This window comes from Mytilus californianus, unplaced genomic scaffold, assembly GCF_021869535.1.
Source record: "Mytilus californianus isolate M0D057914Y unplaced genomic scaffold, xbMytCali1.0.p SCAF_11, whole genome shotgun sequence".
NCBI lineage: Eukaryota > Metazoa > Mollusca > Bivalvia > Mytilida > Mytilidae > Mytilus > Mytilus californianus.
The window spans coordinates 28192865-28220148 of NW_026262593.1; the positions used below are offsets into that span (position 1 = coordinate 28192865).

The window sequence follows — 27284 nt, forward strand, 5'->3', positions numbered from 1 at the left end:
TTCACAGGGAAAGCTAGAACCAAAGAGTACCAAAATACTAGGGTGAAAAGGTGAAATTTGACGTATGTGTCATTAACGTTACGAAAGTTTTGAAAGACTAGAAGATTGCTAGGAGATGTTTGTTTTACTAAAGATTGTAACGCTACCATCAGAAATCCTTAAATACCCCAAACACTTTATCAGTAGAAAAAAAGCTTACAGGGACGAACCCATGCAGTAGTCATATACGTCACTGTCCACACCCTGGGTTAATACTCATAAGTCTTTTATGGAATACTACATGTATGTATTATGATCTAGTAACTGGACAACTATCGAATCATACTATTATTGGATCATCGAGGATTAAAAATTGCATTGATAAATGTATTCGTACGGCATATGAGATTGTCAATTTAGAATATCACTTTACTTTTTGAGATATATTGTTTGGTTAAGATTTTTCAGCATTTGACGCACAAAATCACAAAATTGTAAATCACAAAAAAAAGTAGACTCTGGTATTTTCTATCGCACACCTGCAGAACATCTATGTAAAATAATGATTGCCTGGTGCCTATTCAACGTCCAGTGGCAAACATTACAGTCATATTTAGGACGTTAACATGTTTATGTAATATGAAGATTACCTGCTCTGTATTATAGACCGACCTGCTAAGTCGGATTTTTACCATGCTAGCCATCAATGTAATAGTACACAAAGAATAAAGAATGATCAACTCGTGAGTCTACACCATGTCTGGACACATTATTCTGACTCGATTTGATCACTCTATACTCTTATCGTCCAAAATATCGTCTGCTTGACTGAAAAGTAATTGGTAACAATCTGAGCCCCTCGATTGAAAATAAGGATTTTTGGTTACTCAACAGAATGAAATCGACAAGCGTTCCTTACGTCAGAGGGATAATAGAGAATTTTCCATTTATCATTGTTGGAAACTTATCAATTGGTAACATGAATTTGTCTTCTGCATCCTTTCAGCTTCATAATGCAGCAAAACTCTCTCATTTAGGACAATTCAGCTATATTGGACAGGTTTCACTGTATCAAGTCTAACAAGTAAGTAGGCAATTTAAAAGTAAATAAATTGGCATTAAAATTTTGGCGATCTGTACCTTATCATACAAAATAAAGGAATAAAAGTTCATTAACGTTCAAGGACTGAGTCTGTGTCAAATCAAGTGTGTCACATGAAACGAAATCATAGCATGCATTTTTTAAAGCTAATTTTTCATTTATATTTTTTTACAAATATCTACATGAATAACAGATTTTTTCTATCGATTTTTTCTCTCTCAAATCTTTAATTAGACCAAAAGCAGCTTTACCTAAAACCTGTAATTATTTATTTATTACACAACTATATAAACGTAAATAGACTAAATATTTACTAGCATATAGCTAGTAAAAACTTCCTTTGTGTTTGTTACCCCTCCCCTCCCCCCCCCTATTTTCTATTAAAACAATAACACGGGAAAGTTATTGCTTGGCAGGCAAAAAAAACACGATATTCAAATATCTAACAAATTGTTCATCGTTGGTCCAAATCTGCAAATTACAGAGGATGGTTTTACATGAATTATAGCAATAGTCCACAAGGTCAAAATAGATCAGGTGAGGTCAATCGTTTTTGCAGTATGAAACATCGTATGATTTATTGGGTTAGATTAGATACATATATATGTAAAAGTGATCATATTTAAAAGTGATAACCTGTATTGGAATTGTAATTTTCTAAACTGACAATAATAACCGAGACATGGATGTTTTTTTATTTTGCATTGCCCAGGCTATTTGTCTTTGTGGTAAGAATTTGTATTTTTTCTTTTTATCCGTTTTTTGGTATCTTTATATCTATAAAAAAGAAATATAAATCATTAATATATAGAAAATATATACATGTAAACTTAGTCCTCTGTTCGGTGAAAAAATGTACCTCGAATCTAATAAAATAAAGATATCGAATACTTGCACTTTGTATTCATTAAATTCCCGTTTATATATTGCATGTTTTAATAGATAAATTCCAAAATAGTAGAAAGTAGACATAACTTGCTGAATTCTCTGTTACTACTGATGTCACCAAAGTACTTGTAAAGAAAGGTCAGAGTGCATTTCAAATCGTACATGTAACTCAATGTTCTCATGCAAAGATGAATTTAATATTTTGCAAATTCAAGTACGCTGGTCTGGAAATGAATGTTCATTCATTAAGTGTATGCTAAAAAAATAACTCCCGCTGTAAACACAATGTTTCTTGTTTTATATGATGTACTGTGGTGCTATAATTGGTAACTGTTGTATGCAGAAGTATTAACCGTTACAGATCTATAGAAGCACGCGTCTTTAATGAAACGTCCAAATATAATTTGAGGTACATGAAGCATATAAAGAAAGTATAGCTTGACTTTTTTGGGGGCATTCCAACTAGTTCTGCATCGAAAATACATTTCAACTATTCAAATTATATCATTCTGTTCTTTAAAACGGATTTTGAATAGCATAAAGGCATCCAATTTTTAATTTTTGTTTCATTTTTTCTAAAGTGGGTACCCAGCTAAATACATACAGTTTTTACCGATATATAATTGAGTTATGCCGCTTTGTCTGACGAATATCATTTTAAACGACTAAAACTGACGAAAAATGGAAAAATACACAATTTTTTAATTTTCGTCGCCTCAATATATCTTTCAAAAACTTATAAGACTGTTAAAATAAGATACAACATTTATTCTGAACGGTGCTTTTTTTGCGAGTTGGAAAGGAAAACTCTCAATTTAAGCCGTAAAATCATCGGTAAAAAAGTTGTATACAACGTTTATTGGAATGCCTTATTTGTTTCACTGACAGTAGGGTCAAAATTAGAAACTAGCATTTGACTATAAAGATTTATTTCACATAGATCTGTTCCATCAAAATTTTGTTCACTACTGACTTTTTGTTGTTTGTAGTCTATTTAGCAAGTTTACGCGTTTTGGTAAAATTTTGCATTGAAGGACATCGTTAATCAAAATGAAATAATAGCATAGCTGTATTTCTAATAAAACTTTGGTCTTATATATATAAGAATATCCACCTTCGTTATCTTGCGGGAAAACACTAAAACATTTGTCAAACTCCGTCAAATTTGTAGTGTGAGCTAAGTCTAGATATTTATCACTTTGCAACATGATCTATAACACCCCCATAAAGTTGTTTAAAACTCAAAGTACACACACATGAATCATGGTATTGTAAATGTTTGGTCAAAATTTAAAGACGTTTGAAAAAATGACCATTACGTAATAAATTCAGGCCAAATTGTCCCTACCATTTTGCGTAATGCACGCATGGACAACTAGTTATACAATGTTTTTTTTATTTATGTATTTGTTGCAGAAATTTTCAAGTTATCATGGAGTATGCCTTTGGCATATTCGACATACGACTGCCCTGCGAATATCAACACTGGTAATACACATTTAGTATTTGAGAAAGTTTGCTACGAGTTTGTTTTGAACCGGAAGGAGTATTGGGATGGCGCAAGACATGACTGTAACAACAGAGGTGGTGATCTGGCTCTTGTAAAAAGTTACGATGTCCAATATTATCTGCAGACAACACTACAGAAATTGAATGTTGGTAACAAGGCAGTTTGGATTGGACTAAACGATAGACACCACGAAGGACACTTTGTATGGGTAGATGGTATGTTGTGGTATATATAGAATTCAAAATCAGAATAAGCACAGGGCGTTACCACAGAATTTAATGGGGGGATAAAGAAGAATTGAATAAACAATTGTCTAGTCGTATTTTTCTAAATACCAACCAATGGATGTTTTAAATTAAAATTTAAACATTCAATTACACCACCCTTAAGAAGACAAATATGTAGGTAAAACTATCATTGATACATATTTTAAAATCCCATGCCATGCTACCTATATATAAAAACGTTTTATCGTATCTCTGGATTTAATTTTTTGACATTTTTTCCCTTGAAAATGCTAGATCCATCACGAAAACGTAATAAAATTTCATACAATTGTACAACTAACCACACTTTTGTTTCTTTATTTACCATGCAGATACAGAAGTTTTATTTCTTTTTCTATTTTTCTATTTGTTTTTTGGGGATTCGCGATCCTAATTGTTTTCGCAACATATTTAATCTTTGACTTTTGAGACTACATATTTGTCTTCTTAAGGGTGGTGTAATTAAATGTTTAAATTTTAATTTAAAACATACATTGGTTGGTATTTAGAAAAATACGACTAATTTACATTTTTATTTATCTTAATTATCTGTAAAAACTCAGAAATCGGTTGTACGAAAATAGTGTAGTTATCATTTTAACGTGCAAATAAATGCAAATCATTGCAATATAACATCTGTATGATTTTATTTTAGGTTCACCCTTAACATATAGTCATTGGGCAGTACATGAAGGCAACGGATTCTTACGTCTTACACAAGATTGTGCACAAATACATATGGGAGACCATGGCTTGTGGCATGATAGGGAATGCCACTTGTGGCCAAATAAATTTTCTTACATTTGTCAGTTTCGTAAGTATAATGTTAAATGTATCTCCTCCTTTTATTCGTATATTTTCATTTTGTCGCATTTGCTGTTTTTTAACCTGATACGTAGATTTGGATTCGATTTCAACAATAAAACTATATTTGGGCTGCTTAATACACAACATGGAGGGCAACATGCAATTATTAAAATAGTTTTACTTACTTGTTTTACTCTTAATATTCATATATAAGTACATGTATACTGATTAGTCGTATTTTTCATTTTTAATTTAGCTACAGTAGAAACCGTGCACACAGTCAAACCCAAAATACCAACAACAACAAGATCTTCAACAAGATCAGCTACTGTCCAAACGAAAATGGCGAGTACGACAAAACCGTCGACGGCAACATTTCCGACTACAACAACAACACTGTCTAGCGCAACAATGTCAAAACCTAAAACAGAATATCCTTCTCCAACGACAATATTTCACCAATATCCTACAACAACAGAATTACCCAAACAAGAATATCCCATCACAACAACACATTTACCAAAACAAGAATATCCCATTACATCAACACATTTATCCGAGAAAGAATATCCTGTGACAACAGAACATTTATCCGAGCGAGAATATCCTATTACAACAGAACATTTACCAGAGCGAGAATATCCTATTACAACAAAGTTACCTGATAGAGAATATCCTATATCAACAACACCGGAACCTGATCGAGAATATCCTGTTACAACAAAATATTTACCCGACCGAGAATTTCCTATTAGATCAACACTTTTACCCGAGCGAGAATATCCAATTACAACACCACAGTTACTAGACCGGGAATATCCAACCACAACCACATCATTGCCTGATAAGGAAACCAAAACTAAGCTTATGCCAATTCAGGAATATCCTGCAACGACAGCTATGAAAAGAATTTCTTCTAACAAAGATAGTGGGAACGGACATTTTCTCAGTAAGTTTCAAGTCAATATTCTGTGATAAGAAAAAAATAAGAAGATATTATTGCACATGAGATCAACTGACGAAGATGTGTAGCAACTACAAATATATGTTTGGTTTACAAATTTACACTTTTTGTAATTTATGTTGAATTTGTAACAAAATTCCGTTTGCATTTTTCTTAATTGCATGTTTGCCGTTTATTTTATTTTTTTATAAATGTCCAGTGGCAAATATTTCATGCATATTCGGGACGAGAATTCTTAAAAACACAAATATATTCCAGTTTACATGTGCTCATGGTTCATGTACTACACACCAGTATAGCACCAATGCAAATGTTTATTTGCAATTATATGTCTTATCTCACAATTCTTTATAGCAATAGGAGAGGACATCAGATAATAACAATCCCATTTAACTGTACTTTTTTTATGAAACAAATGTACATCCTATATTTTTGTCAATCCCAGTGGTCACAATCTTCGTCAGTGATTGTCTTTAAATATATAAATTTTGTCGGTTACCTATCACTATAAATTTAATCAAAACTTTTAGTGATTCTAATGATAGAAGTTTAGTGCTTGACATTTTGTGCAGATATGTATGTCTATTGTTTTAAAGACCACATATGCTGACCCCTAGTTTTACGTGTCGTTAGGTTGCTGTATCATTGAAGTTTCCACTTCATCTGCTTTTATTCCTCTTCTCTGCAGATGATTTTTTTTTCAATTTATTTATCGTGTCTGTCTTACATGTAGTAAAATAAAATATTCTTATCTTACTCTTTTTTCTGTCTTTCAGCTCCGGCACCATGAAGTGACAATATATAAAGTCGAATTTAGACGTGATGTAGACTGCATGTTCAGAAACAATCACTTTCTTGGTTTAAATCGATGCTTTGATTGGTTTAAATCGATGCCTTGATTGCGAGTGTTATAAATGCTTTATGATCGATATTGATATTATATATTATATTTTATTATTTCAGTGCTGTTATTTTTATATTATATATATTAACTTGTGTGTTTTGTTGACTTTAAAGAATGTACGTAGAGTTCTGTAGAATGTTGTTTGCATAAATGCAACTATTCACCAGATACCAAACGGCGTGTGTGTTTAAGCAATTAAAGGTCAAGCTAAAAAATGTCCCGACATGGCAAATGTAAAACAATTCAAAAGAGAAAATAATCGGCCTGATTTATCATAAAACAATAAACGAAAAACGAAAATGACAGACAGCAACCAACGACAACGGCTGGTTTACAGGCTTCTGACTTTGGACAGACGCACATAGAATGAGGAGGGTTAAACATGTTTGCAAGCGCTCAACCCTTTTCTAACCTGGGACATTGCTGTAACAGCACAACATAAGAACAAACTGTAAAGGCAGCTGAAAGGATTTGACTCATCAGATCAGCATGAAGCGTTAACAAAATCTAACAAAAAAAAAACTGAGACACCAAGTACCGATCTAGAAGCATGCATAGTCTTAAGGGCATACGATACAGTTTTGATCCCATGATGAAAATTTGCAAATAGGCTATTTTTTACCTGATTAAACCAAATATGTAATAAAAAATATACCTTCATGTGCTACGTTTCGAGTAAAATGAGTTCGAAATTTCAGATATTTGCTCAAAATTCGGATTTGTGGACGTATTTTTCCTTCCGACAGAAATGCATAACTTTTTTGTTTTAAAACATAAACACAAACTGTTTTTTGTTAAATTATTTGTAATTTCTGTTTTATATAAGTATCCGATAAATTTATGAAATCTTTTGTTTAGAAATAACTCAAATTCATCAAATGTTCATGAATGTAGAAAAAAAAACGTAATTTTTTGCTATATATTTATCAAATTTTAAAAAATTGCATTATTGACTTTTTCATGAAAATTGGTACAAATAATCTTCATACGTAATCAAACCGAATGTCATTTTAAAAAAGAGGGGTCCATGAACTCGTTTTCAAGTTAAATCAGTTTGAATGATAAAAATCAGTCGAAAAATACAACTTTTCCCGATATGTCACAGTTTGACGTCGCCAAAATAACATTTTACGTTAGCAACGTCATTAACTCCCCTGAAACTGTATCGTATGCCCTTAACGAGAATAAATTAATGCCTCGTTCACACGTACATTTATGCCTCGTTCACACGTACATTTATGCCTCGTTCACACGTACATTTAATTCGAATTGAATTCGAATCGAATGCGAATCGAATTCGCTAATCGCGTTCACACACTCTTCTTTTTTAATTCGAATTGATTCGAATTGGCTAAATCGCATTATCCAATTCGCACTAGAAATGCGTTTTTGTTAATACGAATTAAAAGTTAACGTCGTTAGGACAGTAAAGCGAATTTGACGCGCATTGCAATTCGCATTAGAATTTACGTTTGGACGTTAAACGTTTCGAATGCGAATTAAACTAATTCGAATTAGTTAATGCGAATCGAATTCGAATTACGTGTGAACGCAGCATAAATAATAAATCAAATTTTGTGGTTCAATAAATAAATGTTGTAGGTCTCGAAATTGGTTGACTGGGATAAACGGCGGGGCAATAGGGGTGTCATTAAAAGGGGATGATATGTTGAATATGGTTAGAAATTTTGCCTTTCAGTAGGTCATACATATTCCCCTTGAATAGTTAATTCAACGGATTGATTAAAAGTCCTCATTCTGACTTGCCGTGACTATGTATTTATACATCCCGCACAACCAAACGGACGCCTTTAATCATGGATCTTACTTTGAACGTTCTGGCGGAGGTTGTCCATTTGTACATATTTCTACACCCCTGTTGAAAATTACTAATAGATTTGTGTTTTCAAACTTGAACAATTTTGATTCCATCACTTTCGTTTCCCGTTTTTGCCCAAAACACAAAATATGGGTAAAAATCAAGGGCAATTACTTCCAAATGAAGTTTACTGACAATTTCGACCTTGTTGGCCAATTGTAGATATATTGTCTTGCAGATCATTTACAATTTCTCTGTATCATCTATAGATTTGTCTAAAACATTAAAAGGGTAAAATAGTCGTCATTTAAGGGCAATACCTCCTATAAGGAATCACTAGGGCTATGCTGACTTTTCTTTAGATCTTGTCATGCTCATCTTTTTTATTGTTCACAGTATATTTTTTTCTTTCTATAGTTTCGAAGAAGATGGGTAAAAATCATCATTAAAGGGTAGTTACTACTTTAAAGGGTCGACTCACAATTTCAGCTATTTTCACCTATATATGGTATCTTGTCTTGCTGATTATTTTTGCTGTTTACAGTGTTTATTTATTTATCTACTAAAGTTTTCCCAAAGTTGTAAAAAATGTATAAAAATCATCATTCAAGGACAATTACTCTTATAAGTTGTTTACTGACAACTTTAGCCGTGTTTGACAAGTTTTGCCCTGTCAGATTTTCTTTTTCTATAATGGTTTTCAAAATAATAGACAGTACTTGCATTTTTAAAACGCCCTTTGTTCTATCTTTAAACTTGGTTGTCTGATATTTTTGTCGATCAACTATTTACACGATATTTTACACTAAAGAATTAAAAAAAAATCAATACCCATCAATATTTTTTCATGTCACCAAATGTTATGTTTATTGGACAATTTTGAATTATCTAAAAGTATGTAGAAATGCTCATTTTGTAACTAAGCATCTGTATTCGAAGGTATACATATGTCAAACGTATTTTTAACACGCAATATGTTTTTCTCGTGCATGATGTTCTGGACTTTGATTTTTTTTAAAGCAGTATTTAACCAACCTTAGCAAGCCTCCTGGATTAAGGAGCATATTTTTCCCTGACTTCCAAATTATGTGCCGTCTTTTTCCAAAAGACAGGCTAACGAGCTTGTGTTGTTCATTTTCGCTTATCTTCGTTTTTACATCTATGTTTTTGGAGTCTAAAAAGAATTTTTTGGTACGTGTATTTTTTTTTGCAGGATTTGGGGCGTTGGGGGTAAGGGTGGTTTATGCAAGCCATACATAACTTGCGTAACGATCATCCCAATGGTTGACTGGGGTATAAAAACATTATCTTCCCTTCACCCGTTCGGTAGTTTAACCCTTCCTAAATTGTTGTATCCTTTTGACTGTGTGGGATGTATTAAAAGGTGCAGTCAAGTCCAGGATAATTCGATGCCTGGTAAAGGGTGGTTGCCACGCTCTCTGAACCGTTGAAACCCCCTTGCAATAATTATACGAGGTGTCCGTAGGTGGTTTGTTGCAAGGAAAAATGTTTGCGTTATCCAACATACCCTCATTTCCAAGTGACAGTTCAAATATATCCCGCCCTTCGTCCCGATCGACCTACCTTTTTGTATTATTTTTCTATTTGTTAATATTTGAATATGCATGAAATAATTGTCACTGAACGTTAACCAAGCAACAATCTATCAATAATCAGACCATGTTCCTTTTACATGTGATATTTCAAGGAGTGTATTATCAAATAGTCAGATTTCTGCAAGATTCAGAACAAGAACTGTCAATTAATAATTCACTTCAATTGTTAATTATCTGGGTATCTTTTCTGTCACTGTGTACAAAAAGAGGCGAAGAATACCAAAGGGACATTCAAACTCATAAGTTGAAAATAAACTGACAACGCCATGGCTAAAAAAGAAAAAGACAAACAAACAAGAGTACATTGTGTGTTTGTTTTTTAATTGGCTTATACCTACTGTGTTTCGGGTTGTTTTTTTTTCAATTGGCTTAAATTTCCTTTTATTCATATTTATCTATATTCCAACCATAAATGAATTTACATGTACTTGACTTGCATTCAATGGGAGATAACTCAAATAAATCAATATAAAACTTACTTAAAATACGACTGACTTACCTAGCGGTGAACCGATTCACTTTACTTCATTCCGAGAGTCCAATGAAAGATTTTAAAGATGGATATAATTGAAAAATAAAACAAAAAGTAACGGGTGTCATATTAAGGCAGACAAACATGCTATAATAGATGGAGCGTTTGGTGCATACAAATAATTCAGTATATTTTCAAATTCAATAAAAATTCGCTTTACAATGTACGGATATGCAATGAAGCATGCATAACCTTTTAAGCTGGTAATTTTGGTTCTGTACACCATAATATTTCACAAGACATTTTTTTAATTGATTTGAAGCAATCATTTGTTTTATCCGAGCGGGCTAATTATACCTATAACGGCTCAAAAGATCCTGCTTGGTCGCTCGTCTGGCAATTTCCTGTATATGCACTACAATGCACCATGAATGATCTAGGGGTTATATAATTACTACTTTAAAGGGTCGACTCACAATTTCGGCTATGTTCACCTACTAGTATGTGGTATCTTGTCTTGCTGATTATTTTTGCTGTTTACAGTGTTTATTCATTTTTTCCCAAAGTTGTAAAAAGTGGGTAAAATCATCATACAATATTACTCTTATAAAATGTTTACTGACAACTTCAGTCGTGTTTGACAATTTTTACTCTGTCAGACATTTTTTTAATTGATTTGAAGCAATAATATGTTTTATCCGAGCGGGCCAATTATACCTTTTACGGCTCGAAAGATCCTGCTTGGTCACTCGTCTGGCAATTTCCTATATATGCACTACAATGAACCATGAATAATCTAGGGCTTATATAAATGATCAATGGGTACAAAGAAGGATTTTCTTTAGTGGTATTCTTTGCATAGTTACCTATGCTCTTTGATCAACAGTATTACTCAGATATAAAAGTCTATCAAAACTTGCATGCATTTGAACCCAATTATGTAGGATCAAACTACCTTCGGAGAATCTAAATTTTAACTTGTAAAGACTCGAAGCAATTATGAGCTTTAATGGTACATATTCAGTATGTGCGCACGTTCATCAAGTCAAGTTATTGAAAATGGTATGATGACCTTCAAATGCGACGGTCTCCTTTGGTTTACCCGTGTTATTTGATTGCTGTCTCACCAATGCCGATTATATCAATAGACAAATGTATTTATGAGAGCTCGAATCCCTCCTAAACTTGGGACCCTCCTTAACATTGGACAGTGGTGTAACCAAGGATTTGTATAGTTAGAGTTGGCGTTACAGCACAACATTAGAACAAACTAAAAATAGGTTGAAAAGGCTACGACTCATGAAATCGGTAACTCTAACAATTAGCATACTTGCAGTTACTGAAAGCTAGTTCAAATCCCTATTTCAACTACTAAATGCACCATATTTTCCCAGGTGACTAACATTTCAATCAGTACGACCCATTGACGGATTTAGTATAAAAGGCATCATTAAACAATATGTGGAAAGAATGCATGACCTTGTCATATGCCAAAATATAAGCGAGTATCGACAGAATGTATGATCAGAGACATATAATGATCTATTATTTTATTCAGGGGAAACTGGTTCAGGCTAAGCTAGTCCATCCATCTAACCATGCAATGACAGACTCGTGACATGGCTTATATAAGATGCATTCCCGACTGATAGACTTTCCAGGGTATACACATTTCTTGTGAACAGGCCAAAATCTTGAGGCCATTGTTGATAATTTAATACAAATAACTTTAGACAGAAAATACGGGAAATGAATTCAAATTACAGTCAATGATTAAAAATATATCTGCTTACCAAACAATCGAACATGAAATTTCCAATAGAAACTGGAAGATGGCAAAACATAGAAAGAGAAAACAGAAAATGTGTATTGTGTAATTCAGATGCCATTGGTGATGAATACCATTACATTTTTAATTGTTCAGCTTTTGATAACTGTAAAAAACAATGTATTGCATTTTACTATAGAAATAGACCAAACACATTGAAGTTTTATGACTTAATGAATTCTAAAAAATGTACAGAACTGAACGAACTATGTAAACTTATTAAGGAGATCAATAACAAATTGAACTTTTCTGGGTGAAGAATTGTGAATGCCTCTATCTACTTTCGTACATTATTTATTTATGTAATTGTATTGAAATATGTATAATTATCTCTATACCTTTGTAATTTGGTTTGTGAGAATAAAGAAAGACAACAAATAAGCTAACTGAGTCCATATGAATTTTTGGTTAATTGGTAAATAATTAATTACAGAGCAATTGACCTAGTATAAAAGATCATAAAAAGGTTCGAATCAAAAATGATTTTAAAATAATCGACAGTACATAAATTTATATGTCTTATTCTATTTTCTTTCTCTAATTTAGTCCCAGTTTTATCCAAGAATAGAACCATAAAAATAGGCCAGAAATTTGATTCGTTGTTATATTTGGATTTAAACTTCGGACATATAACACCTGAATTTGTGTATTGTCGATCATTTGAATGTTGACAGGTGCTACGTTACTAGTGTATTTATTGGAGCTATTTAAAGAAGAACATCACGTCATAAACGCATGCGCTGTAAGTTTTTCCGGTTAAAATTGGATTAACTGAACACCCCGGAAATTAGTATTGTAGGTATTGTTTGCATGATTATCAACAAAAGATCTAAGTAAGAAGCGAGCTAGTTTATAAGGCATCAACTCAAAGGACTTATTTGGGATTTAGCTTTCCTTACTATCACTGAAATTCTTTTTCTATTGAATTCTTGTGCGGAGTCTGTCAAAAATAATGGCGGCATGGCTTCCGGTGCCTGTTAATGTTAATGTTCTCCTCTTTTATCCTCGTCAATCTCATATTTAACGTTTCTTTTGAAGGAGGTTTATTCCTTGAACTGTTATCTAAACGAACTGTGTATTTTTTGGCAAATAAATACAAGGAAACGTAACTTTTTTAAAACAAAAAGGGGGCTTGGGAGTGCCTTGTTTATCATTTATGTATGTACAGTCACTACAGTGTACTGCTTCTGTATGTTAAATCGTGTGCAAAAGCCTGTTTAAGTTCATCATATTTGCTGTTTTATATATGCGTAGATTTTAACTTAAAATAATCTAACATCTTCTGTCTTATCAAAAAACAGAGGAATCGATCATCAGAATTCTCATATAGCTATTGGTGTGTACTCATGTCTGATTTCATAAACCTGAGTGTTGACAAAACATGTCCTGCATATACTTGCTTAGTCTTGTTTTAAAAAAGATTGTTCTTCAGCTGTCATAAATTATCCTATAAGGTACATGTACTTCTTCAGGGGTCGCTCTAGGACTCCCCACTTAACTCTAGAGAAGCTCCAGGGAGAAGTTTATGTCGGCCTCGATTTTCAGTAAAATTCCCCAATGTCGCCTCATGATTTTCGAAAAATTCTCGATCCAAACGTTAATGACCTGATAGTCGACGAAATACAAAACAAATTTTATCCCCAAATTTAGAACTGAGTTGTCCGAGGTATTAAACTCCAACATTAAAATTGCTTGACAGGATGCACTGTAAGCTAGAAACAAGAAAAAAACTTGATTTTGCCATGTTTGTTTATTGTCTGCCATCTTTGTTATTAAAATTGTAGAGGGCGCCCTTTTTTCTTTTCAAAACTCTTATCATTTACCTAATCCATATTTATATGCAAGTTTAATTTTGATAATACTTTAACATTAATTCGCTAAAGGACGGCACTATTTTACTTCCAAAGTAGTATATTTTTGTAAAGTTTTAAGTATGAATTTTCCATTGCGTCCCGCATAGTATTTTTTTTGATTTACACATACTTATTCAATTTCTGGTTATGTCAGTCAGGGGTACTACTTGTACAAGTAATTTTTAATTACTTGAAGAAGTAAATAAAATACACTCATACAAGTTAATTATATTGTTTGAATAATCTCCCCTTAATTTTCTAAAAAATTTACTTGTATAAGTAAATTTTTTTACAATTCCACAAAAATTCTCAAGTTTTGAGATGTTAAATCATGCCTTAAACAATTTTTCTCAGGTTAGCTCATAATTTTTGATAAGAGTTCAATGTTTCATCTCATTAATTCAACAAAGAAACTGATTGAGCAAAGATCTTAAGTATTTGCGCAAGGCCTTCAAAAATTGCTCCTTGGGGGCTTGTAAATGAGCAGTGTTCTAAAGATAACAGACAAATGAGATTTTCATTGTCCATGAAATTACACTTAAATGAATAGTAAAGACATCTGCAAAGGACAGACAATTCAAAATTCTGTTAGAGCAAAGAAGTTCTAAGAATTCAAGAAAAGAAGATAGGATGACTTTTTTACTTGTATAAGTAAAAAAATCTGAATGTCTAAGGGACATAACTAGGCCAAAAAAATAATTTACTTATACAAGTAAATAAAATACACTTGTATAAGTATCCTACAAACTTACTTATATAAGTATATTATAATTACTTCTTCAAGTAAATAAAAATAACTTGTACAAGTAGTACCCCTGACTGTATGTTACTTGTTCTGATTTTGTCATATTTTAACACTTGTGTAGTACTAGTGTTCTAGGATCATTTATTTGCATTTCCAACAGCAATGTGATGCTGGAAAACAGCCTTTTCCATGAAAATATCGCAAACTTTGAAATTAACGAAAGACAGTGAAACCGTATTCAAGATATTTAAACTTACTTAACAATTGATTATTATTTAAAGGGTTCCTGCTTTATTTAATCATTTAATGTTATTAAACACATATTGTGAGCAATTCAAAACATGCTTTTGTTTGAAAAATCTTTGAGATGCAGCAAAATTTGACCAATGTCAAATCTTCAATTCGTTCAGACCTAGCTGCATAACCGTAGCTCTTATGATATTTTTTGACAATTTGAGTCCGTAGATACAAATATAAATTAATTCAGACCATAAGCATGGCAAGGCAAGGAAATACCACCTTAGCAGTTGTCATGCAAAAATGCTTTGAAAAAGTAACAAAAAGGTAAAGATGCTTGACAAATTTGATTCTTAAAAAGAAATAACTTGATCCTTCAATTTTCCCTGAAGTCTCCCTGTTGGGTTTTAATTCACTTATCCCAGTTTGGCTGCCAAGGAGAAGTCACTTCTCCCTATAATTCTGAAGTGAGGTGACCCCTGCTTCATAAATTTTTTTCAAAGCATGACAGGAATTTATTTTCAATATTGTATACTATTTGTGATGTGCTAACGTAGATTCATCAATGTGCAGACTGTTTATTGTTTGATGTCTTCATCAAATCTCATCCCCCCCCGAAAAAAATATTTCATTTTGAAACTCCCGAATTTTATTAATGAAAATATAAATATTTTGATTTATACATCTAAACAGCATCTAATGATTCAATCGGTATAGGAAGCGAACAGACCTGATACCGGGATAAAACCAGAGGAGATCAAATTTTCTTTATATTCGCACATGTGTACCTATTAAAGAGGTTTAAATCCTATTGTGATAAAAGATAATTCCATTCATGGAAGCAGTCTTCACTTTAATCAAAAGGCCAGTCAAATTTTGCCAGGGCAGTTAATTTTCCTAAAAAAAAGAGCTCCTCTATATGCCATATAGATTTACAGAAATTTTATGACTGATTTTCAAGCTGATTAAATGAAAAAAAATTTCAGGAAGTCTGAGGAAGGCAAGTTCAATAGCTGAAAAAGATGGTTCAGATCAGAACTATATGAGCTACTGTACTTTAGACACGTCAGAATCAACTGGGACCCACCCTATAATTATCCAGTGAGCAACCTATGGTCATGTCAGGAATGACTTCAAGTTCCAATGTACAAACTTCCCATTGTTGCCAAGGAAAAGGTTTATATTTTGCATGTTGTTTTCAGAAAAAAGTCTTTCCAATTAACTGACCCATTAGGAACAAATTTACATTTCACTGCGTTTGTTTATCCACAGTCACCTGAATTTGTAGTAATATACATGTGGGATAGAAAATAGGAAAGAAAAAAAACAAATGCCCCTACATATGTATATTAAACATGTACATATACTTTAGTTTCCTCCCAAATTTTCAATTCTTTATATCAGCCTTGGTGGTGTCATGGTTGCGTGTTCGCCTCAAGTGTGGGAGGTTGTGGGTTCGAACCCCAGCCGGGTCAAGCCAAAGACCTCAAAAGTGGTATTTGCTACTTCTCCTCTAAGCATGTGGCATTAAGGAGTGAGAGCAAAGATTGGTCGGCTCAGAGTCAGTATAATATGTCCAAGTAAGGTGACATGCGGACTGTTGCGTTTTTACTTTCCCGTGAAAAAAAGGTACTCCAAACGATTCAGCTACAAAAATGTACAATGTATGTTTCTTTATTTTGCATTTATTTATAATTAGAATGCAGAAAGTGAAATTTCATATAAAGAATATAAGAAGTATCATTTTCATAGTCCATTCAGGTTATATTCAGATCGCATGGATATTGTCATTTCTACCTGTCTACAGTAGAAAGTTCATTTTTACCCACTCAGATTTAATCTCAGAAGTTTTAAAAAATAAATATTGAATAATTAGAAAAAGTTAACTTATTTTGTTACAGTTTTGTATGTTCTATTCTAATGCTGAAAGAAATGAAATGACGACTTTTGACGTGTGTACTTAGTGTTTCCTGTAGCTTTTGAAAAAGGCAGGGTAATTTTTTTCTCAGAGGGCACTCTTAGCGCAATTGGCTTTAAGGGCACCCTTTGCGCCGAGGACTACACTTTTAGGGCACTCTTCACATAGATATAAAGGCAAAGGCACTGTAATAGATTTAATGGAATATACCATTGTTTAATATTTATTGGTAAGAAATAATGATATGTATATTAGGTTGTTAACTTAATCCCTTTTTGTAATAAAATTAACACTTCTAGACTCAGCTAATAGAATCTTGATCATGTTCATTGTTCAAGTGCCTAATTTCAATCAATAATTCCAGTTATAAACTTTAATACTGGATCACTGAGACTGATTGTCTAAGGACATGAAGGATGTGTTGTGAAAGTGGACTTTGCATGACCAAGAGCATATGCAATGCATTGCTTTTTAGATGCACAAAAGAAGTGACAATTAATACCTTTTGGATCTCACATGTTTTTACCAATCAAAGTTACCTTGGCTCATAACTGTACAAATAGTTTTAAGATATTCAAAGATTTGTATAGCAAGACTTACTATACATATTCTTCTGCTTTTCATCTTTGTTCAATGTGTTTTTTTGTGTTTATTTTTATTGAAACGTTGTTGATTTTTTGTACTATTCAAAACTATATCAGCTATATTCTTATCTTTAATTTTATTAAGATAACATAAGTATGAAAGCCATCGTTAATTCACACCCAATCCAACGTCTCAACGGACCGAATAGTATAAATAGAAAATATAAACAAACTGTGGTAATGTTCATCCCATTCATCATAAAATTATAACTCAAATGATCGCCTGGTTCCCTTTTAAATTGTCTACATTTTAAATTCGTAGAGGCCTAGGTAAAAATCCATGTTGTCCCTACTAGATTCAATCATTGATCATGTTGATCGTATTTGTACTCTGTTGCTTCAAAACTGTTCAAACATTACGAAATTCAATAAAATGTGGGCCATTAGAATTTAGATTTTCGTTCGAAGGGAAATTACTCGAAATGGTCTTGCTAAAAGATGAATTGCAGAACCGATATTAAAATATGGCGGGGCGTTCTAAAATACGACAGAAAAGGGGCATGGCGCCTATTTTTTTTCTTAAAAAGGGCAGGGCGTCAAGAAAAACATGACAGGGCGCCATACCACGTCAAAACATCCTGCAGGAAACACTAGTACTTCAAAACTTTGCCACAAGGGACTTTTTAGAAGTTTTTCTCATTCTGTACAAGTTCCAGCACCCACTGTGGAAATGACAATATATTAATTTTGGTTTAGGTTTACTTAATTTCAGTGTACGAAAATAATTCTATGGAAGAAATATGATTAATTTAAAGTCATATAAACCAAGTATGGTAAAAAATGACAATGTTTACACATGGGTTTCGTCATGTAGAATAAGGAAGTAAATTCCAGGGTAACCCATGTTAATCTTGACAATTACTACAACTCAACCATTGCCTCTATTTAATTGCTATGAATATTGAAGAACTTAAATTTCTACCGACTTTAGCTTTATTTTTAGTGTTTACCGGTAATTATAATATTTTAATAAAAAACGGACATGCATTTTTTCCGTGCATTGAGTGGGATCACTTCTAGCTGACGCCGTAAGAAATATCATACTTAAGCATGATTTGAAACCTAATCATTCCTTTAAGTATCATGAGTATACAATTTTTGTATGAAATCTATATATTTATAAAACTTTGCTCAAGTTTATATTGGTTTTTTTTCCAGATATTTCCACCATGCAGACAATCAAGTGTGTGGTTGTGGGAGATGGTGCTGTAGGAAAGACATGTTTATTAATATCATATACAACTAATAAATTTCCTTCAGAATATGTGCCAACAGTAAGTTTTGTACACTTTATTTCACATTTGAAGGGCAAAAAGGTTCTTCTTCACTTTAAAATATGTAGGGGTCACCAAATTTGCTATTTAAGTACAAAAAGTTAAATCTTGTATACAATGTGATGATAATGCAAAAAAAAAAAATCAGCATGGTGTTGTATTTTAGTGCATCAAAATATTATTTTTAGGCATTAAATGATTTATAAACATGATGAAAGAGAAAATGAATTTTTTGTCCCCTTAAAGTTTTACATCAATAAAATTTTTCAGCTTAAATTCAAGATTTATACTGTCAAAAACTTTAAAACTGTGGTGATTCTGTGTTTGTTTCTGCTGAGTATGCCCTAATAAATATCAGATGCAGAGTTTAAATCATAAACAGTTTTGTGGGAAACTGGTTGGTTTCTGAATTTTACTCCCAAAAAAATTTTGTCAGACTGATGTTTGGTCGGTCAGAGTTTAACAAGGATGACCAAATGTGCAATAATCTGAGGAAAGGCTAAAGTAAAGTTATTAAAAATTGAAATTATTGACAACCTATTCTTCAGATATAATATATTTGTACTGCTAATCTCTGCTATTTGTCAAATATTTAAATTTCTGTGTCAACAAATAAAAAAAACATTACTCAGTCGACAGATACATGTAGTTTCTTACATACATCGTATATTCATATTCTGTTCCACATGCTTTAGTTGCATGCAAAATATCATAAAAATCAACGAGATCATCCACAAAGGCATTCATGCACTCTAAGCTCAAGTGCCTGCTGTAACAATGAAATTTCTATTACTAACACACATGTATTTCTTGTAGGTATTTGATAATTATGCAGTTACTGTTATGATAGGTGGAGAACCCTATACCTTAGGTTTATTTGATACAGCGGGACAAGAAGATTACGATAGATTACGTCCATTGAGTTATCCACAAACAGATGTCTTCCTTGTTTGTTTTTCTGTAGTCTCACCAGCATCATTTGAAAATGTTAAAGAAAAGGTAATATATATACAAACATGACAACAGGGATAGCGAAATACTGCTAGGGGGAAGGTACAGTGATTTGACATATAACAGAAGCGAAGGAACTTGTTAATGATTAAATATTTACAAAGAATCCTAAAATGATGGGATTTTATTAATTTGCAAATATTGTCATAAAGAAATGCACTTCAAATTGATTGTTACAAAGGACTAACCTCAGCAATTATTAATTCTGGTCAAGGGAAGATAATTCAGTTGGATATCTACAAATCTACCTATATTTGCACTATTTTGTAAAATTTAAAGAAACAAAGAATGGTACTTCTCATTATTTGTTTCACATCATGAAAGTATTTGATACAAATAATAAATCTACTCTTCAAAACTGCAAACTGCATATTTACTGGATTTTCAGAAATTTTATTATGCCCCCACCGTACGTACATACATCCCAAAATTGGTTTCCGTTCTCTAACTTTAGTTTGCCTCAACCAAATGTTATGAAATTTATACACAATGCTTATTACCACAAAACACAAATCAAATTTGAATTTTGGTGGTGTCACTTTTACCCTTCTAGAGTTATGCCCCTTTACAAATGGAAAAATTGCTGAATTTTTTGTTTCTGTTCTCTAACTTAAGTTTGCCTCAACCAAATGTTATGAAACTTACACACAATGCTTATTACCACAAAACACAAATCAAATTTTAATTTTGGTGGTGTCACTTTTACCCTTCTGGAGTTATGCCCCTTTATAAATGGAAAAATTGCTGAATTTTTCGTTTTCGTTCTCTTTTCTTTAAGTTTGCCTCAACCAAATGCTATGAAACGTATACACAATGCATATTATCACAAAACTCAGATCAAGTACAAATTAAGGTAGCGTCACTTTTACAGTTCTTGAGTTATGTCCCTTTATAACATATGCAAGCGGGGGCATCATCTGTGTCCCATGGACACATTCCCCATTTATTTCCTTTTGGGATCTATATTGTTCTGTCAGCTGTGCCATTCATGCGATCATAGTCAACATCGTAAGAATCCATATTTTGGTTATAGCTGGTCCGTTTCCGGTGAATCCTGACTCCAATCCGTAGTTTGTACAAATATTTCAATGGTGGAAGAAGAAAATTTACAAAAATAAACGATGTTTGACATGCTATTTGGAAAGGAATATGACATTTTTAATGCAATAAATGGATTACAAATTTACTTAAGGCAACTTTCATCACGTTCTAATGAAGTAACAAACTTATTTTGACGAAAGTTAGAATCCTTTCATATGTAAATTTGAAAATACAACGGAAGTAGTAATCTACCGGAAATACGATAATAAAAAAACAAAACTGGACGATAAACATCACCAGACATTTGGACAGGAATTCAACAAAATTTTACCAGACCGATCCATTATTCACCGGATTTGTCTGACGGTCCAACGAATTTCATGTAGTCTGGTTCTCTGACATTATTTTGCCTCAACCAAATGTTAGGAAACTTATACACAATGCTTATTACCACAAAACCAAGATCAAGTTTGAAGTTTGGTGGTCACTTTTACCTTTCTAGAGTTATGCCCCTCAACAAATGGAAAAATTGCTGAAGCTTTTGCCTCTAATTTAAGTTTGCCTCAACCAAATGTTATGAATCTTATACACAATGCTTATTTCCACAAAACACGGAGCAAGTGTGAGTTATGCCCCTTTCCAATTGGGAAATTGCTGAATTATTCATTTCTGTTCTCTAACTTAAGTTTTCCTCAACCAAATGTCATGAAACTTATATAGACAATGCTTATTACCACAAAACTCAGATCAAGTACGAATTTGGGTAGCGTCACTTTTACCTTTCTTTAGTTATGTCCCTTTATAATGTTATATGCAAGCAGGGGCATCATCTGTGTCCATGGACACATTCCCCATTTATTTATTTTTTAAGTTTATTTATTGATACTTTTGTATTGTAGTGGGTACCAGAAATTACTCATCATTGTCAAAAGACACCATTTTTACTAGTTGGCACACAAGTAGATTTGAGAGATGATGCAACCACAATAGAGAAATTAGCCAAAAATAAACAAAAACCAATCACAAGTGAACAAGGAGAGAAACTTGCAAGAGAACTAAGGGCAGTAAAATATGTAGAATGCTCAGCATTGACACAGGTTAGTAGGCGTTTTACACTATTATAAGTCTGTTATCACTTGTCTTCCTCAGAGATCAGGATTTATCATTTCATGTACTTTCATGACTTTAGAATAGATACATCTTTGTGAGACATCACATATCAATAAAAAAAAAACAATTCAAAATGGCAGCTTCGCTTTATAATCACAGAAAGGTAGAACGAGAATTTTATGCTTGTTATTATCCAATCAGATCCACAGATACCATGGATACCAAAGAATTGAATTAAAATGTTTGTGTTTATATGCTATGGTAGAAAGTCTTTTGTCTGCATTAATAAATATTTCTATAAAGCTTTGGGCACTTTCTCCATTTATAGTCAAATAAATAAGCTAAGTTGTTGAATTCATAAGATTTGTTTTAAAGAAGCAAGGAAGAAAGTAATCATGTACTTCCATTCTTCAAAGGGAAAGTCGACCAGTTTGTGTCTGTCTGTCTCAGAAAATTTTGGTCACACTTTTCTACAAATTTGATATCAAGCTACATGTAAGCATGCTATAAAGTGTGATTCATTTTCAGATTCATCACTCATCCACTTCCTGTTTACCGAATACTTATATAATATACTTACACATGGTGGCCATGTATAGAATTTTGGTCTTATTTTTCTCAGGAAGCACAAATTAGAGCTTCCTGAAATTTTGTGTCAAGCTTTATGAACATGTAAGCATGCTATAATATGTGATGCATTTTCAGATTCATCACTCATCCACTTCCTGTTTATAGAATACTTACAACATGTACATGTTCTTACACTGTACACATAATGGCAATGTACAAATGTATAAATTTTGGTTGCGTTTTTCGCAAGAACTAAAAGTCAGAGCTTCTTGAAATCTAGTATCAGACTTTCTGTGTGAATGCTGTATGATTCACCTTCAGATTCATTACTCATCAACTTCCTGTGTACTGATAACTTATATATTCTTTAAATACACATAATGGCCATATATAAAATTTAGTCATATTTTTCTCGGAAACTACAAATCAAGAGTTTTCATAATGTGCTTTATGTATATTTACAGAAAGGAAAACAATATGTTCTGCTTGTGAAGAACTTTATTTTTCATAATGTGCTTTATGTATTTACAGAAAGGATTAAAGAATGTATTTGATGAAGCAATACTAGCTGCCTTAGAACCACCAGAACCACCGAAAAAGAAGAAATGTGTTTTATTGTAAAACTTTGCCAATTCTAGAACATTTTTGTAACAAGTTTTTACTATACAAAACAGTGCTCTTCAAAAGCCATCTCATATGGCTTTGTAACATAAATGTATTGACTTATTTATTTGAAGTAAAATTGTTCGATTTTACCATGTTTACCATAACAGATGAGGACTGTAGTTGTAAGAAAGCCAACACTTAGAAAGATTTTTTTAATGTTACTCTGCTGTTTTGAAGTCATAAAACTTTTTGTGAAGGTTTCATTTATTTAGAAGGATTGGAATTTTATGAAGTTACATTTTTTAGCACTCAAATTGATCATTGATTAAAAAAATTTGTATTTGTTAAAAAAGTGTTGAATTTTAAAAGTAAAAATTATATAGAATCATATTATTTCTATTTAAGTAATTAAAAAAAAGCATCATAGAATCTCTTTACGTTGATTTCAAATGATAGCACAAAGTTATGTACATTAGGGGAAAAAACAGTGGTTTATTAAACTGGGTGCCTTCCTTGAAGGTTCAACTGGTTCATACCAAAAATGTAGTACCCTTGTTCCTTTAGCTCTACAAGGACAAGGAGCCAGTTGCAAGGCAATTTATATGTTAGAAACTAGATAATTGAAAACGTCCATGTCCCATGTATTTAATCAAGTAATGAAGAGTAAGTAAATGAAGTTACATAAATTTGATATTTATTCTTTTTCTGTAAATAATTTTAATATATGATTCTGAAAATTTGTTGCTCTCAGAAGTATTTCATAAAATGTATTATAACTATTACAAAAATTTCATTCTCAACTGAACAAATAGTGTTTCCTTCTTTTTGAGTAGCTATAATTTATGGAAGTCTTCTTAATTGTAGACAAAATTATAATTTTATTTGGCTTTTCTATTATAAACTTATTTATCGTTATAGAGAGTGCACTTTTAAAGCAGAAACCATAAACCATTCTTTAAATATTGTATTCTGAAACATAATTTTTTAATTATTGATTCCAACAAACAAAAAAAAACCACCCATTTTCAACCAACTTGCCTTATGGCATTGAGAGCTTGAGGCTATGTCTTAAATTTGTTTGTTCACTTTATGTCATCTTTTCATCTCTTGCATGGGTAATCTCATTTATAGTTAATCATATACTTTTTATGAGCCAAAAAAATCTTTTTTAAAAAGGAAACAAAAACATAGAAATACAAAATAAATATTATGGATTTGCATTTCTGGAAATTTTTCAGATGTTATTGAGAAAAGCAAGAAAATATTTTTTGACTGTCGTGTAAGATTATTTAATAACTAGGTTACGCTGACTTTTATATGAACATGCATATTCTAGACACTCAGGTCTATGGATAAATGTAGCCATTATTTTGCGTTTGGATGTTTTCTTTATGTTGTGAATGTGATTGCTTTGTGATGTTAAATTGTACATATATAGTCACTGTATATAGCTGTTTTTCTCTGGTCATTTACTTGTTCATAAAATGCATTTATATGAAGCTTATATTGTAGACTTAGATTTGTTTTATAAAAAAAAAGTATAAATAATCTGGTATTTAAACATTTAAAAAATTTTAGACTGTTTATAAACCATAATAATGGACCATATAAGGGATTTTTTATTGTATTAATCTTATTATGAGAGAGAGTTGCCTTATATATTTCTTTATAATAGAATTGTGTTTAATTTCAGCCTATTGAATTCAATAAGTAAAGTTCCATGAAAGTAGCGCTATACTTTTTTAAATCAATGTGCCAAGTATTTGTTGTGTATTTTACCATGCATGTTGCTAAATCTATAACCAAAATATATATATCAACATATAAATAAGATACAGTCAACCCTTGTTTTCTGTTATAAGTCACATGAGACTTGTCACCAAATTTATACTTGCCCTGTTTTCTGTTATAAGTCACATGTGACTTGTCACTAAATTTGTACTTGCCCTGAGGAACATGAAAGGTGTCACATGTAGAGCAGAATCTGTTTACCTTTCTGAAAAACGTGAGATTATCCCTGGTTTATGTGTGATTCTTACTGCTCAGTCTTTAGCTTTCTATGTTGTTTTGTTGACTTTTGTTCGTCTTTTCTTCTGTTTTCGTTTTTTGCCATGGAATTGTAATTTTTTTTTACTTAGAGTTTTTCTTTGTCTTTTTGGTATCGTTAGCCTCTTTTTTTCACCAAAAATTTGGAAATGCTTAAGAATTTGTATTTTCAGTGTGCAATTTTATTTGCACTTAACTAAAGGGAGGAAGGATTATACTAAAATTTTGTGACATTGTTAAAAAAAATTCAAACCATGACTGAAAGTGTGTTCAATTTTAAAGTAAAAAGTAAAATTTAAATAATTATTTATGTAAGACTTCAAGAGTTGATTGTATCTTTTATGATTCATGTTTTTTTACCAATAAAACCAATCCTAATATTTAAGAAAGCACAGTATAAATGATTGCAGTTATATTAAAGGTTATTCAAGTAAAAATATATATGGAATAAAGAAATATAATATGTTAAAATTCATCTAAAATTTGAAAAAAGTAATGTTTAATTCATTATATTGGCAACTAATACTTGCAAATTTAGTTTTTTTGTAATCCTCAGCCTTTAATTATATTCGGTCTTTTTTCTTTCTTTTTTTTACGTACCTGTGAGTTTGGTCATTCATAAAGTTACAAAGATATATTTTGAGAGTTTTCAGTGTATACATCGCATGAATAGAAAAATTATAAAAGGACATGCTTAAAATGTCTAGAAATGCTTTAAAAATGATGACTTATATTTAGCAGACATATATTTTTATATTTGGTAAGAATATAGAAATGTAACATCTAGCTGTAAATAAAATTATAGTCTCAAAGTTCTTTGCTGTAGGATTTTACATTTTTAAGGAGCTTTTTGTAATTTGCTAAGTATATCATGTAAAACAAGATAATTAAAACTGAAATAGGTGAACTACTGTATGTGATTTATATTATAAACATTTCCTAATTTTTTGTTCCATTTACATTTTATTTAAACCAATTTAGAGAACAGCCTTATTTCATAGCTAGAAACAAAATACCTCATATTCATTCAAAAAAAAAAGGAAATTTTTTTAATCAGTTCCATGTTGATAGGCATTAAGGATGGCAAAACCACCGTAGTTAGGGAGGGAACTTGGCTATGGAGTCTTTGGAGTCATGCATGATTTTTTCCCCCAACAATATCAATAAAATGTTTTAACTAGACTATAGAAATATTGCTCACCTCTGACACCAAGTAGAATATCATCAAATATGTAAATCAATTAAAGAACTCTTTTGATTGGTGGAGAAAATAGCCATATAAGCCTGAACTGTAATCTAATAGTAAACACTCAGTGCTATTTTAAACATATTGTATTTTTATCAATGTTTTAAATGGAAATGTCTAATGAGTTAAAAATAATATATTTTAAATTATTTAAACTAAAAATATCACAATACCATCTATGCACGGTCCAACACTAAAACATTATTTGGGGCCAATTTTCATCATTTTCTAATGATATATACTCCAGGAAAGCTCTACTTCTGCTCAAATAAAACACAAGATTTGTTTGACTTTTTTGATTCCTTGCATTGCTTTGATTCAGAAATAGACAAGTGGGGGGAGTGTTATGGTAAACACAAAAAATTACCTAATAGTATTTTTTAGATGCTTCTTAGTGTAAAATAGTTTGCTTTTGGTCAATTGATAATGCTGTATAAATTATCGGATATTATTTTGTAGGAAAGCTCTTGTAACATATTTCTCCTTTAAACTGCAATTATCTTCATTTACTCTTGTATAATCTTCATTCAGTTGACTTATTTGAAATAAATAATTTATACACGAATGTATTTATTTGTTTTATAAGTTTATTATGGGAAAGGTCCAAATATCATATGTATTGTTATTATATTGTTCATTGTACACAGTGGCGGATCCAGGGGGAGTTCAGGGTGTTGGAACCCCCCTTTTTTTGACGATCAATGCATTTGAATGGGGACATATAGTCGGAATCCCCCTCTATTCTGGGGTAGGAAACCCCCCCTTATAAATTTATAAATGTCTGGATCCGCCCCTGGTACATTTTTATGCCCACCTCCCTAACCATAG

The 27284-nt window shown here is 31.9% G+C and overlaps 2 protein-coding genes across 3 annotated transcripts; both read left to right on the forward strand.

The window, feature by feature from the left end:
- The first annotated feature begins 3391 nt into the window (after positions 1–3391).
- LOC127719812 (soluble scavenger receptor cysteine-rich domain-containing protein SSC5D-like) lies at positions 3392–6511 on the forward strand. Its single transcript, XM_052226120.1, has 4 exons — positions 3392–3694; positions 4401–4559; positions 4809–5501; positions 6293–6511. The coding sequence occupies exons 1-4, from the start codon at positions 3409–3411 to the stop codon at positions 6304–6306; spliced, it is 1152 nt and encodes a 383-aa protein (XP_052082080.1). The 5' UTR covers positions 3392–3408; the 3' UTR covers positions 6307–6511.
- Positions 6512–12824: 6313 nt separating this feature from the next.
- On the forward strand, positions 12825–27021 carry LOC127719822 (cdc42 homolog). 2 transcript variants are annotated; one of them, XM_052226131.1, is made up of 5 exons: positions 12825–12897; positions 18711–18826; positions 19643–19825; positions 21778–21975; positions 23090–27021. In XM_052226131.1, the coding sequence occupies exons 1-5, from the start codon at positions 12891–12893 to the stop codon at positions 23177–23179; spliced, it is 594 nt and encodes a 197-aa protein (XP_052082091.1). In that variant the 5' UTR covers positions 12825–12890; the 3' UTR covers positions 23180–27021. The 2 variants fall into 2 exon arrangements, with proteins under 2 accessions (XP_052082091.1, XP_052082092.1); XM_052226132.1 differs by having other exon boundaries at positions 12863–12950.
- The last annotated feature ends 263 nt before the right edge of the window (positions 27022–27284 follow it).